This window comes from Pelophylax lessonae (genome assembly GCF_965119305.1).
Source record: "Pelophylax lessonae genome assembly, chromosome: 7".
In the NCBI taxonomy this organism is placed as follows: domain Eukaryota; kingdom Metazoa; phylum Chordata; class Amphibia; order Anura; family Ranidae; genus Pelophylax; species Pelophylax lessonae.
Window position 1 is genome coordinate 263,384,304 of NC_138774.1, and position 15,810 is coordinate 263,400,113.

General features: G+C 43.6%; 1 protein-coding gene across 1 annotated transcript in view; it reads left to right on the plus strand.

The window, feature by feature from the left end:
* Positions 1-15,810, plus strand: part of PSMB7 (proteasome 20S subunit beta 7) — a 118,830-nt gene that overhangs the window by 78,030 nt on the left and 24,990 nt on the right. Inside the window, exon 6 of the mRNA XM_082263335.1 lies at positions 9,068-9,126. Coding sequence (XP_082119461.1) covers positions 9,068-9,126 — 59 coding nt within the window. The remainder of the gene's footprint in view (positions 1-9,067; positions 9,127-15,810) is intronic.

The window sequence follows — 15,810 nt, forward strand, 5'->3', positions numbered from 1 at the left end:
ATTTAATTGACATAGATTATAAAACTTACATGGAGGTGTAAGCGTCTATCTTCGTAGCTCGGCTTCCTTACGGGTCCACGGTGTTTCCGTCCCTGAGGCTGGCCAGCAGCCGGGTGATGACGCTAAGGGAGAACCAATCAGGGGACTTAGTCAGATCGAGGCAGTGGTGAATCGCATACCTCACTGGAGGGCCGCACGAGCGTGACGACGGGGGGGGGGGGCAACCGGTTTCGGAGCATGCGTGAACCGCTCCTTTTTACTTGCAGTGTTTAAGTTGATGGCATGGTCTTTTTAAAGTGTGAAGATCACATTTTTAAACAAAGCTCTTTATGTATGGTCCATATCAAAGATTAAATCGGAAGACAGCTGTAGACTGTTCAAATCTCTGCCAGTTCCATTCAAACCATGTATGGCTAGGAATCAAGCAAATTTCTTTCCTGCAACCACAGCAATTTGCTTTTTGTATTACCTGCCTTAGTTTGCATTCCAACATGCAGGTGGTTATCCAGACAAATCGCAGGCATGCATTGTCAACAATAGGAAAAACGAGTTGTAATTGTTGAGAAACGGGTTACTTAGCCATTCTAAGTTGCCCTGTCTTATTCTAAATTCTGTGTAGGGCCAAAAGAAAACTGCCTGATACAAACCAACACACCCAATTTTGAGCCTCTTGTTGTTATTGGGTCATTCCTCTCCTAAGGGCTGATAATGAGTGTCTTTGGCAGTTGCTTATTGCTGCTCAAGAAGATTTTGCAACTTAAGTGGGCCCAATTTTTTTTCTCCTTTGCTATGCAGTAAAGGAAAAAAGTAGTAATAGTAAAAGTAGTAAAAGTAATGTTTTTTTCTAAACTGTCACTGTTCTGCAAAGACCATAGCAGGTCCAAGTGCTTATGTGAAGACGGCCAGATATCTTACCACCTGTCATTCTTGGAACGATTGCTTTTCTGTGGCAAAATTTAGCCGTATGGTAAATACACTGAACAAAATTATAAACGCAATACTTTTTGTTTTTGCCCCCATTTTTCATGAGCTGAACTTTAAAGATCTAAGACTTTCTATGTACACGCAAGGCCTATCAAATATTGTTCACAAATTTGTCTGAATCTGTGTTAGTGAGCACTTCTCCTTTGCCGAGTTAATCCATCCACCTCACAGGTGTGGCATATCAAGATGCTGATTAGACAGCGTGATTATTGCACAGGTGTGCCTTAGGCTGGCCACAATAAAGGCCGCTCTAAAATGTGCAGTTTTACTGTATTGGGGGGTCCAAAAACCAGTCCGTATCTGGTGTGACAGCCATTTTCCTCACGCAGTGCCACACATCTCCTTCGCATAGAGTTAATCAGGTTGTTGATTGGGGCCTGTGGAATGTTGGTCCACTCCTCTTCAATGGCTGTGCGACATTGCTGGATATTGGCAGGACCTGGAACACGCTGTCATATATACGCCAATCCAGAGCATCCCAAACATGCTCAATGGGTGACATGTCTGGTGAGTATGCTGGCCATGCAAGAACTGGGTATGCTGGCCATGCAAGAACTGGGATGTTTTCAGCTTCCAGGAATTGTGTACAGATCCTTGCAACATGGGGCAGTGCATTATCATGCTGCAACATGAGGTGATGGTGGTGGATGAATGGCACAACAATGGGTCTCCGGATCTCGTCACGGTATCTCTGTACATTCAGAATGGCATCAATAAAATTCACCTGTGTTCGTTGTCCATAACATACGCTTGCTCAAACCATAACCCCACTGCCACCATGGGCCAATCGATCCACAACGTTGACATCAGCAAACTGCTCACCCACACGACGCCATACACGCTGTCTGCCATCTGCCCTGTACAGTGAAAACCCAGGATTCATCCGTGAAGAGAACACCTCTCCAAAGTGCCAGACGCCATAGAATATAAGCATTTGCCCACTCAAGTCGATTACGACAACAAACTGTAGTCAGGTCAAAACCCTGATGAGGATGACTGATTGTTGCAGCAGCTGTCCAGGTGGCTGGTCCCAGACAATCTTGGAGTTGAAGATGCTGGATGTGGAAGTCCTGGTCTGGATGTGGTTACATGTGGTATGTGGTTGTGAGGCTGGTTGGATGTAATGCCAGACTCTCTGAAATGCCTTTGGAGACGGCTTATGGTAGAGAAATGAACATTCAATTCACAGGCAACAGCTCTGGTGGACATTCCTGCAGTCAGCATGCCAATTGCACGTTCCATTGCTGCGTGATAAAACTGCACATTCTTGAGTGGTCTTTTATTCTGAAGAGGAGTGGACTAACATTCCACAGGCCACAATCAACAACCTGATCAACTCTATGCGAAGGAGATGTGTTGCACTGCGGGAGTCATACCAGATACCGACTGGTTTTTGGACAAGCCTGGACCCCCCAATACAGTAAAACTGCACATTTTAGAGTGGCCTTTTATTGTGGCCAGCCTAAGGCACACCTGTGCAATAACAAAGAAAATGGCCTCTGCCCCCACCTATAACTGGCCTTCATAGCAAAGAACACATGGAAGGGCAACGCACCTGAAACAAAGATAAAATTCCCAGTTCAATTTGCCAAACAGTCTGCTTACCAACCAAATTGGCCTGTCTAACAGTTTGCGTCAATACAGGGGTTTAGTTAGCACACATTTGCAAACGCATGTGAAAGCTGCAGGGCCACGTCAAGGCTCCCTGTTACCTGCAGTCCTAACTCTAATGAATTTTAAAGAGTCTCCACAGTGGGAGCACATGCAAGCTAATGGATAGATGGGGGGCAGGTGAGCCTGGAGGTGGCCCATCCCTCCTGAAAGGTAATTGGGGGCATAATGGAAGCCCAGCTGATAGTATTACAGCAAAGGCACCCAGTATGTCCACTCACCTATTGCACCTGTGCAATAATCATGCTGTCTAATCAGCATCTTGATATGTCACACCTGTGAAGTGGATGGATTATCTCGGCAAAGGAGAAGTGCTCACTAACACAGAATTAGACAGATTTCAGAACAATATTTGAGAGAAATAGGCCTTTTGTGTACATATAAAGTCTTTAGATCTTTGAGTTCAATTCATGAAAAATGTTGTGTTTATAATTTTGTTCAGTGTATGATATAAAATATCTGGTTAATTTTTTTTTTTATTTGTCTTGAGGATCTCTCCTTCCAAGTAGGTACTGTGATATTGTTGTCTTAGTAATCTTTTAGTAGAATATACAAATGTGAATGTTCAGGATTGCACAGGTGAATGCCAGAATGAAGGTTGTACACACATCCTTCCTTCTGCAACAAAATAAATACATTTTTACCTGTAAGCAATTCAGTACTATCAAGCTTTTTCAGCTTTTCTTTCTAATCCTTTAGTAAAGAAAAATGCACAAAAAAAAATGTTCAGACACACTTGCAAAGTGCTGGAATGCAGCTGCATAGGGAAGAAAATAAAGTTGTGTCTAATTTTTTATTCCAATTAAAAGATCCCTCTGGCATTTATTACTTTTTAACTTGTTTTGCATAGCTCTATCTATTTAGCTGGGTCACAGAGAGAGCTATATTTTCCATTTAGGATGATTTGTGTGCATCGCTTGACCACCTCAATGGTTTAACGCGAGGATAGAGGAGGCGATTAAACTGTTTCAAATGAGGAGTCCTGCTGATTCCATCAAATCTGCAGAATGTATAATGGGAGGAGAGACGCTGCCTGTGACAGCGCTCTGAGGATATACAGACTAGCCTGGTCTGAACCATTTAAGGAGGCCCAATTAGAGATCAAATTTAAAGGGTAGGGACGGCAGATTTACAGACACAAATCAATGAGCGTGGTAATCCCAATGAATGTGACAGATACTGCTGTTAGAGGATATCGCTGCGGTTTAGGATCATTACCCTTACAGAGGCTCATACATCACCGCTAAAGCCAGGGCAGGTTTTAACCATGTACCGGGCGACAGCTTGTTCTACATACGGTGGGCAATGAGAGTCTATAATAGGTGGTGTTATTTATTCTATCCATGACCGAGGGAGAGTTTGGGGAATTTGAGTGCACATCCAGCAAAATTTACATCAACAAACCACACTTAACTTCTTAGCTGCCAGAGGGCCAACACATAGCTATAGTTACAGATGTCTGTAAGTTTTATTGTAAAGCTGATACATTCATATGGTACAGGCTGTTCAATAATTTAGTACGGTTGCTGACCGCTAGGTGGAAACTGGGAGGTTCTTTTCCTTGTCTGGGCATCAGTTCCCCTCTGGTCTGTTTTAAAATAAGTGACTAGAAAAAAAAGTATTCAAAACTTAGAGGTCCATATTTGACATTTGCTATTTGCTGAATTGTTGCTTTGATAGTGCAAACTCACCAGCTGCAAGAAAAAGTATGTGAACCCTTTGGAATGATTTGGATTTCCAAAATCCATATCATTTATAGACAATTTGTCTTACCGTGGACTGATGAACAGCAAGGCTTTTTGAGATACTTTTATAACCCTTTCCAGCTTTATGCAAGTCGACAATTCTTAATCGTAGGTCTTCTGAGAGCTCTTTTGTGCGAGGCATCATTCACATCAGGCAATGCTTCTTGTGAAAAGCATCTCAGTATTTGCAGATGATACTAAATTAGGCATGCCAATATCTTCTATGCAGGATGTGGAAATCTTGCAAGCAGACCTGAACAAAATAACGGGGTGGGCAACCACATGGCAGATGAGGTTTAATGTAGAAAAATGTAAAGTAATGCACTTGGGTGCCAGAAACCAGAAAGCAAGCTATTCACTAGGGGGTGAACCTCTGGGTGAGTCTAGGATGGAAAAGGACTTGGGGGTACTGGTAGACAACAGGCTTGGCAGTGGCATGCAATGCCAAGCCGCCGCAAGCAAAGCCAACAGAATACTGGGATGTATAAAAAAGGGGATTCACTCCAGAAATAAAGAGATTATTCTCCCGCTCTACAAGACTCTGGTCCGGCCACATCTGGAGTATGCTGTCCAGTTCTGGGCACCGGTCCGCAGGAAGGATGTGCTGGAACTGGAGAAAGTCCAGAGGAGGGCAACAAAAATAATTAGGGGAATGGAGGACATCGGCTATGAGGAAAGACTACAAGCACTGAACCTATTCTCTCTGGAGAAGAGACGATTGAGGGGGGATATGATATCAATGTACAAATACTGTACTGGCGACCCTAGCATAAGGAACAAACTATTCAGAGAAAGGGAATACAATAAGACACGTGGCCACTCACTAAAACTTGAGGAAAGGCGGTTTAACCTTAAAGTGCGTAAGGGGTTCTTCACTGTAAGAGCGGTAAGGATGTGGAATTCTCTTCCACAAGCAGTCGTATCAGCGGGGAGCATAGATAGTTTCAAAAAACTATTAGATGTACACCTTAAAGACCACAACATACAGGGGTACACAATGTACGGTTAAAAGCAAACACACACGCATCATGGGTTGAACTGGATGGACTTGTGTCTTTTTTCAACCTCACTAACTATGTAACTATGTAACCCAGAACTGGTGTGTGTGTTTTTTTATAGGGCAGGGCAGCTGTAACCAACACCTCCAATCTCATCTCATTGATTGGACTCCAGTTGGCTGACATCTCACTCCAATTAGCTCTTAGAGATGTCATTACTCTAGGGCACAGGTGTCAAACACAATGCCTGCTGGCTGAATGCGGCCCCCCAGGCCATTTCATGTGGCCCTCGCACCTCTCCTGCAGCTGCGGCACCCCCCTTGTCTCTGCCCCCACCTTGTCTCTGTAGTCGACAGCAGAGAGGACAGAACTCCTTTGCCAAATCCTGCACTCCTCTGTACAGCTGTAGAAAGGCTCCTCTTTGCCCCCCCCCCCCCCCCCCCAGGACAAGGGGTGCTCTGGACATCTAATCCTACAGATATATAACCGGCCCTTTGGGGGCAACCATAATGCTGATGCAGCCCGCGATGAAATGGGAGTTTGACACCCCTGCTCTAGAGGTTCACATACTTTTTCCACCTGCACTGTGAATGTTTACATGGTGTGTTCAATAAAAACATGGCAACATTTCATTCTTTGTGTGTTATTAGTTTAAGCAGACTGTGATTGTCTATTGTTGTGACTTGGATTATGATCCGATCACATTTTATGACCAATTTGTGCAGAAATCCATATCATTCCAAAGGGTTCACATACTTTTTCTTGCAGCTGTAATAGTGAAAAAAACATTTTAGTTACAGCAAGCAGGTTTTCACTTAAATCTTGCCTTACCTCCACTGAATGCATAAAAGCAGAAGCATAAAAACTTATGGAGTCTTTAGGCAGATGCTGTAGCTCAGTGGGCTTTTGAATCAGGCAGCTCGTCAAAAACAGACTGCTAGTGGAGATGACAAAAGCTAAAACTTCTGACATAACCATTCTGAAGTTTATCTACAGCATGTTTTATTTCACAGTTAGATATAGTGTGGAAAATGGTCTTCAATTTTTTCTAAACCCAGTAATATAAAAAAAATGTTCATTAGCCCCCCCCCCCCCCCCCGCACTGCCCACAGCTTATAAATAATCTTTTTACATTAAAGTACTGCAGCTATATACCTTGTTAGCTGATCTATATACCGTGGTCACGTGATACTCTGCAGGGTCCGCCCGAGTATCGTGCTCATGTAGGAAGATTGCACTGCCTCTTGAAATCCACTACAGCCTGTGTCCTCGTACTTTTATGGGAGGCAGATCATCCATCAATCAAGATGTGACATCCCACCCACTGTGTTCTTTTATTAGTTACTGGGCATGGAGGAGAAGGGAGGGACGGGGCTGTCATTTAGGATCTGTATGAACACCCACCTGTGATGTTAATATCATGTGACCTGAATATATATACCAGGAAGCTTTCTCTCCAGCAATAGAGGCCAAACTGAGCATGTGCAGCCAGGCTACACCCACTGTGTCTTATCTGGGCTTGTCCAGAGTGACCGTGCAGGAGAGGGAGGATCTGGGCATACAGGATACCACAGCCTTTTTACACAATACAGCGGGTAATTCAACTAAGTTAAACAGTGGGTTTAGTAACACTTTAATGTGCTCTTTCTTGAGCCACTCCTTTTTTGCTTTTTGGCAGTACGTTTTGGGTCATTTTCGTGCTGAGAGACGCATCTATGACCCATCTTCAGTGGTGTGGCTGAGGAAAGAAGGTTCTCATCCAAGATTTTACAATACATGGCGCCAACCATTGCCCCCTTTAATGCAGCAAAGTCGTACTTTAGCAGAGAAACAGCCCCAAAGCATGTTTCCACCTCTGTGCTTGACTGTAGGGATGGTATTCTTGGGGTCATAGTCGGCATTTTTCTTCAAACACGGCAAGTCCTCCTCTTCTAAAAGGCAAGATGTACAGTCATGCTAATGAACATCTAAATGGTTCAGTGAAGAATTGGGAGAAAGTGTTGTGGTCAGATGAGACCAAAATTAATCTTTGACATTAACTTTACTCACCGTGTTGAAGGTGTTTGATGACTATTTCCCTAAGAACACCATCCCTACAGGTAAGCATGGAGGTGGAAACATTATGCTTTGGGGCTGCTTCTCTGCTAAAGGTACAGAGGCCGACTTTGCTGCATTGAGGGGCCAATGGACTGGGCCATGTTTTGTAAAATCTTGGATAAGATACGTCTTATCTCTGTGCTTGCCAACAAGGTTTTCTCCACCAAGTCATGTTTTGGTTGGGGATGAAATACTTATTATACTCCCTGAACTGCAACTTAATGTATAGCATTTGTTTTATGTGTATTTTCTGGAGTTTTGGTTGTTCTGTCTCTATCATTTAAAATACACCTATGGTAAAAAAATGATAGACCCTTCATTTCTTTGTAAGTGGCAAAACATACAAAATCGGCAGAGGATCAAATCATTATTTTCCCTGCTGTCAATATACTATATTGTCAAAAGTATTGGGACGCCTGCCTTTACACGCACATGACATTTATTGGCATCCCAGTCTAAGTTCGTAGGGTTCAGTATTGAGTTGGGCCACCCTTTGCAGCTATAACTGCTTCAACTTTTCTGGGAAGGCTGTACACAATGTTTAGGAGTGTGTCTATAGGATTGCTTGACCATTCTCCCAGAAGTGCATTTGTGAGATCAGGCACTGAATGAGAAGGCCTGGCTCACAGTCTCTGCTTGAATTCATCCCAAAGGTGGTCTATCGGGTTGAGGCCAGTCAAGTTCCTCCACCCAAAACTCGCTCATCTATGTCTTTATGGACCTTGCTTTGTGCACTGGTCCAAATCATTTGGTAGAGGGGGGATTATGGTGTGGGTTTGTTTTTCAGGGGTTTGGGTTGGGCTTGGCACCTTAATTCCAGTATAGAAACGGCATACCAAGACATTTTGGATAATGTTATGCTCCCAATTTTGTGGGTACAGTTTGTGAATGGTCCCTTCCTTTTCCAATATGACTGCACACCAGTGCACAAAGCAAGGTCCATAAAGACTTAAATGAGCGAGTTTGGGGTGGAGGAACTTGACTGACCTCAACCCAATAGAACACTTTTGGAATGAATTAGAGCGGAAATTGCAAGTTAGGCCTTCTTGTCCAACATCGGTGCCTAACCTAAAAAAAAAAAAATGCTTTTCTGGAAGAATGGTCAAGCTTTCCCATAGACACACTTCTAAACCTTGTGGACAGCCTTCCCAGAAGAGTTGAAGCTGTTACAGCTGCAAAGGGGGGCCAACTCAATACTACTGACCTGACCTCACAAATGTGCTTCTGGAAGAAGGGTGACACACTCCTAAACCCTGTGGACAGCCTTCCCAGAAGAGTTGAAGCAAAGGGGGGCCAACTCAATATTGAGCCCTACGGATTAAGGCTGGGATGCCATCAAAGTTCATGTGCATGTAAAGGCAGGCGTCACAATACTTTTGATAATATAGTGTGTGCATGTATGGTGTTTTAATAATGTGCATCAAGGATATAAAGGTCAAAATGTGGAAATATGCCATTAGAATTTCTATTAGATGTAAAAACAAATGAAACCATCTACAACACAAGAAGTCTATTTTCTGAGTAGTGTTGAATAATATTTAACATTCAATAATAAAATGTTTTTTTTTGCAGGCTCCGGGTCCCTGGCTGCAATGGCTGTGTTTGAAGACCGTTACAGACCAGATTTGGAGGTATGTGACCTAATGTGTGTTTGGTTTTTATGCAGCTGTCTATTTTACTTGTCCTGTGTCTTGGATCAATAGGTCACATTGACTCAAACCTCAATCAATACCTGCCTCTTAATCTTCCTTACTTGATTGACTGGAATGATAGCCGTTGTTCCAGAATGGCTTCTACTCTATGGATCTCTAATGCAAGGTTACACAGGCCTACAAGCCTCAAAAACCCATTACAGGTCTTTTTTCTGACAACTAGAGACAAATCCCAAGGGATTCTTTCATTGAAGTTGTCTGTTTTACACACAGTGGTTAGATTTTCTTCATATTCAGTAGAATGTAGTAGGCATGCCTGGTGTTGATTTTACTTTGGGGCCCCTTTATTCAGATCTATCAAGACCAACAAACAAAAAAAAAAAACACTCTAAGATAGGGTCCTTTCAAACGGGTGCAACCGCCGACGGAGTCCGTTCTGGTCAGCGAGGGATCGATCCACTGATCCCCGCTGAGCAGGCGGATGACTGCTCCGTCTCCGCACACAGAGCTGTCAGACCCCGCTGTTCTCTATGGGGAGATCAGATGAGAACGGACAGCCTGTCCGTTCTCATCCGATCCCATCTGATCCGCCAGACGGATGGAAAATAGGGTTTCCATCCGCCTGGATTTCATGGACAGGATCGGATCGGGTGTCAGCGGAAATGTCACCGCTGACATCCGCTGCCCCATAGGGATGCATGGAGCATCCGATCAGGTCCGCCTGAAAAACTGAATTAGGCCCGTGTGAAAGGACCCTAAGGGCTTTTTCACACGAGCTGCCTTCATAGGCGGATCCGTGCTGCTCAGCAGGGGATGGAAAACGCAGATCCCCATTGAGCAGGCTGGTGACACCTCCCTCTCCGCTCTGTGTGTGGAGAGGGAGGTGTCAGAGCCCCATGCATCTCTATGGGGGAATCGGATGAGAGCAGACCACCTGTGTCCGCTTTTATCCAATCCGATCCCCTGGACGGATGGAAAATAGGGTTTCCATCCGGATTTCACGGACATGATCGGATGTGGATGTCAGCGGACATATCTCCGCTGACATCCACTGCCCCATAGGGATGCAAGGGGGATCCGATCAGATCCGCCTAAAAAACTGACAGGCGGATCTGATCGGAGCGCTCGTGTAAAAGGACCCTAAGCGCCGGTTCACATTGCAGTGATGCTACTTCGCACCGCGACCTCCGAGGTCGCGGTGCGAGCAGCGCGCCGCGACCTCGGAGCGGCCGCCACGGACTTCATAACATTGAAGTCTATGGCAGTCGCCTCCGGGTCGCCCCAAAGAAGCTCCGGACCCTTTTTCTAGGTCGGAGCGACTTGTGTCGCTCCTATTAGAACGGGTCCGCAGCTTCCCTATGGGAGGCGACCTGTGAGGCGACCAGGTCGCCTCACAGGTCGCCCTAGTGTGAACCGGCACTTAGGGTAAATATCCAAAGGTGGCAGTGCTGTATCTAAACTGATGTGCACAGGGGAGTATCATTTTACACACAAAATTACTTTTTTGCCCTTTTAATAAAGAAAAGACATAAGAGCCGGTTCACACTGAGGCGATCCGACTTCGGGGGGCGACCTGTGAAGTCGCGTGCACCGCGACTTTGGCGCAACTTGCAGGGACTTCACATAATGGAAGTCTATGCAAGTCGCTCCGAGGTCGCCCCAAAGTAGTACAGGACCCTTTTTCTAAGTCGGAGCGTCTTGTGTCGCTCCTATTAGAACAGTTCCTGTACTGCTCGATGGGCCGCGACTTGTCAGGCTAACAAGTTGCGCTAATGTGAATGGGCTCTAAAGCAAAACGCTTTAACTTGCACACACAGATACAAATATGTAACAAAACAAAGTGCAACAATTGTACTTGTAGTTAGTAAAACGAAGAATAGAGCAGCTTCAATAAGCCAGCAGAGAATGTAAATATCACATATCTGCCTCTGCCTGCGAGATCCTATCTCCTATTGACCACATAAATTAGCAGTCTTCTGAGCAATTGTTACTGCTCAGGTAAGTTACATCATGAAGACAAGCTGTCACACATACAAAAAGTAGTCAATACAGATCAATATCTTAATGCCTTCAGTGTAAATGTTTCACAAAGACTAAGCTGTATTGGGCAGAAGATCAGCCATTCGTTTCTAAAGCCTGTGCTGAGCGTAGTGTTTTTTTGTACCATGTTCTTAAATATTTCTCTTGGACAGCATACTGACCAGATCTTTAAACAAGAGTGCTGCACATAAAAAAGAAAGAAAAGCTGTTGCTTTACCTAACTGCAATGAGATCTTGCTACAATGGATTGCTTGCAAAACTTGTAGCTACATTGCAGGAAGATGCAGCGTAAAGCTCCTGTAAAAAAGGGGTCGTATATTGTTTATCCTGTGTAGGTGTAAGGATAATGTTAGTGTTATTTTTGCATATACTTTTTAATACTAATATTACAGCTATTGTATTAGGAGTTGGATAATTTTAGGTGTAGCGCTGTTTTTAACTTTTTTTTTTCCTCCACATACTTTAAATTGTCATTCAGAAAACATTAAACAAATGGGAAAGTGCAGCACCTAATAGGATAAAACTTCAAACTGGCTCCTAAAAGAGATGTATGGGGTTTCTTTTGTTTTTATTCATTTTATTCATACCTAGGTGGATGCAGTGGCGGTCCGATGCTGCATCTGTCCCCCAATGCCTCAAACACTGAGAACTGAGCGATCGTACACCGTTCTCACATCTTCGTGAGCAGAGAGCTGTTGACTGTTCATCAGCAGCTCTCTGCTCTGCCCCCTCCTTGCTTTCTGGAGCACTTCGCTGTAGAGGGGACGGGAACAGCTGGCTCAGGCTGTCAGCGGCTTGCTGAGAGGCTGTGCTGGGTGCCGATCCAGGCATATGGGCGGATCCCAACTCTATGGTCATGATGCCCGAGCTTGGACCGACTCTGTGACATCAGTAGAGAACGGACTTCAGCCCGCTCTCTGCAGGAAATGGGTCACAGGAGTGCAAAACTAACTGCACTCCTATGATCCACAGGAGAAGTACAGCCAAGCTAGCTAGTTGGTTATGAAGGCGTCATCACGGTAACAGTGAAGTGAAATATTGCAACAAACTTTTTGTTTTGCACTTTTTGTAAATACACTTTTGCATTTTATATACACAATCACTTTGAAGATAGATTGAACTTTAGACAAAGCAATTACATTAATTTAGGTGGTTTATTTGGATACTTAATGAACAAAATAATATTACACTTTGCACTTTGATCACTTTTTATGTAGTTAGTTTTCATTTGAATAATTTGAGTAGGGTCTATGCTATTAAGTTCTACATTTTCATTTTGTTTTTGATAAGTATATTTCCTTGGCTCTAACTGTTATAAGTGCATTAGGAATAGGTACAGTTTTTAAGCAAAGGAGGTCTTGCAAAAGGCGATATCTACAGAGTGGTCAGTAGGTGGTATTCAGGGCAGTTAACGGAATGGCAGATTCACCAGTATTGTACATAGTTTGTGAGGTTGAAAAAAGACATCCATCCATCCAGTTCAACCTATGATGTGTGTGTGTTTGCTGTTAACCGTACATTGTATACCCCTGTATGTTGTAATCTTTAAGGTGCCCATCTAATAGTTTTTTGAAACTATCAATGCTCCCTGCTGATACCACTGCCTGTGGAAGAGAATTCCACATCCTTACCGCTCTTACAGTGAAGAACCCCCTACGTACTTTAAGGTTAAACCGCCTCTCCTCTAGTTTTAGTGAGTGGCCACGTGTCTTATTGTATTCCCTTTCTCTGAAAAGTTTGTTCCTTATGCTCGGGTCACCAGTACAGTATTTGTACATTGATATCATATCTCCCCTCAATCGTCTCTTCTCCAGAGAGAATAAGTTCAGTTCTGTCCAGTTCTGGTCGCCAGTCCTCAGAAGGGATGTGTTGGAGCTGGAGAGAGTCCAGAGAAGGGCAACTAAACTGATTAGGGGATTGGAGGACCTTAATTATGAAGAGCGTCTGCAATCACTTGATTTATTCTCCCTGGAGAAGAGACGCCTGAGAGGGGACATGAAAGCAATTTATAAATATCTCAATGGTGATCTCGGCATAGAAAAACAGCTATTCAGTCGAAGGGATTGCATGAGTACTCGAGGGCATACAATGCGATTAGAGGAGAAGCGTTTTAACCTCAGGCAACGTGGGGGTTCTTTACTGTTAGGGCTACAAGATTGTGGAATTCTCTACCACAAGAGGTGGTTTCTGCAGGAAGTATGGTGGCTTTCAAAAGACTCTTAGACGTACATCTCAAGGATCAGAACATTCAGGGCTATGTGAGATAACAGCCACACACACCTACACAGGTTGAACTGGATGGACTATTGTCTTTATTCAACCTCACCTACTATGTAACTATGCTTGTAGTCTTTCCTCATAGCTGATGTCCTCCGTTCCCATAATTATTTTTGTTGCCCTCCTCTGGACTTTCTCCAGTTCCAGCACATCCTTCCTGCGGACCGGTGCCCAGAACTGGACAGCATACTCCAGATGTGGCCGGACCAGAGTCTTGTAGAGTGGAAGAATAATCTCTTTATTTCTGGAGTGAATCCCCTTTTTTATACATCCCAGTATTCTGTTGGCTTTACTTGCAGCGGCTTGGCATTGCATGCCACTGCCAAGCCTGTTGTCTACCAGTACCCCCAAGTCCTTTTCCATCCTAGACTCACCCAGAGGTTCCCCCCCTAGTGAGTAGCTTGCTTTCTGGTTTCTGACGCCCAAGTGCATTACTTTACATTTTTCAACATTAAACCTCATCTGCCATGTAGTTGCCCACCCCATTATTTTTATGCATAGAAGATATTGGCATGCTTAGTTTAGTATCATCCGCAAATACTGAGATTGTGCTAGATATCCCCTCCTCTGTGATTCATGTATTGCTATCAAAATAACATGGATGGGCAGATCACAAGGCTTTGGGTTGCATACAAGTCTATTTTTTTTATGTAAATAATTCCTATATGCTTCAACTCTATATTTCCACTGAACAAAATTATAAATGCAACACTTTTTTGTTTTTGCCCCCATTTTTCATGAGCTGAACTCAAAGATCTAAGACTTTCTATGTACATAAAATGCCTATTTCTCTCAAATATTGTTCACAAATCTGTCTAATGCCTCGTACTCATCGTTCAGATAATCGGACGACTTATTGTTCGCATTTTGTTGCATGATACTAATATTGAATTCAACAATGCATATAAACGTAGTATTTTTTTCGTACGATTCTGGTAAAGCTTCCTGGTTGCGTAGCTACATATCAGATGGCGCAAAACAAAAACAACGGCAGCCAGGCTTTTTCCGTGCTATTTTAGTGTTTCTGATAATGCGCAGTCTTTGTTGAACAATTTTTAGTGGACGCATAGTGTACTGATTAAACAATTGTCGTTCGTTAGGCTATCGTACGACAGAAATTTTCCTGTTTGTCCCTTCGGATTTTGTTGGACGAACTGTCGTGGTCGGCTGTCGAAAGCTATGTACTAATGATCAGATTATCGTGCGATCAGGTCGAAAGCGAGTTTTATCGTACGATTTATCTGAACGTGTGTACGAGGCAATAATCTGTGTTAGTGAACGCTTCTCCTTTGCCAGGATAATTCATCCACCTCACAGGTGTGGCATATCAAGATGCTGATTAGACAGCATTATTATTGCACAGGTGTGCCTTAGGGTGGCCTTTTGTATAGAAAGTCTTAGATCTTTGAGTTCAGCTCATGAAAAATGGGGGCAAAAACAAAAGTGTTGCGTTTTTATAATTTTGTTCAGTGTAGTTGAGATAATTTGACCCTTGATAAAGTCAGGTGCAGATTTTCGTTTTTGTAAACAGGCAACCTTAAATGGCGGCACAGACATCTGCACTGGTTTCTATTATAAATGTAGCAGTGGTAGCTGTACTACACTGCAAATCTTAAAGTAGTCTTTTTAGCAGTTTGAAGAAAGTACACATCGAGTGACTACATGACACAGTTTACGCCTAATAACAGGATTGTAAACCCTCATCTTCTTTTTTTTTTTTTTTTAATAGAAATACCAAACATGCCTATACTTACCTGCTCTGCGCAATCGTTTTGCACAGAGCAACCGCGAGCCCAATTTGTTGGGGTGCCTCGCTGGCGCTCCAGGCCTCTCCTTTATATTGGGTGCGCTCACGGAAAGCGGCTCCCAAGTCTTGCTGCTGCATCTATTGACACAGATAGCAGGACTCGGCCTCGCTTCCCCGCTCCAGTGTCACTGGATTTGATTGACATTAGTGGGAGCCAATGGCTCCTGCTACTATCAGTCTGTCCAATGAGGTAAGAGACAGTGGCTGGAGCCGTTGCGCTCGTGCATATCGCTGAATCAGATCGGGCTCAGGTAAGAAAGAGGGGGGGGGGGGCTCTGGGGGTAACTGCAGCACAGAAGGTATTTCACCTTAATGGATAGAATCCATTAAGGTGAAAAACCTTTAGGCTTTACAATCACTTTGGGCACTTTAAAGCTATGAAGACAATGGTACTTGGAATTATGTATTTGTTACATGTCACTGCAAAACAAAAAGTTAATAAAAAAAAAAAAATTAGTGGGAAAAATATAGCTAAGGGGAAGTAGTAGTTAGGAATTAGATATTTTATTTGCAAGGTTGCTTCATTTGACATTATATGC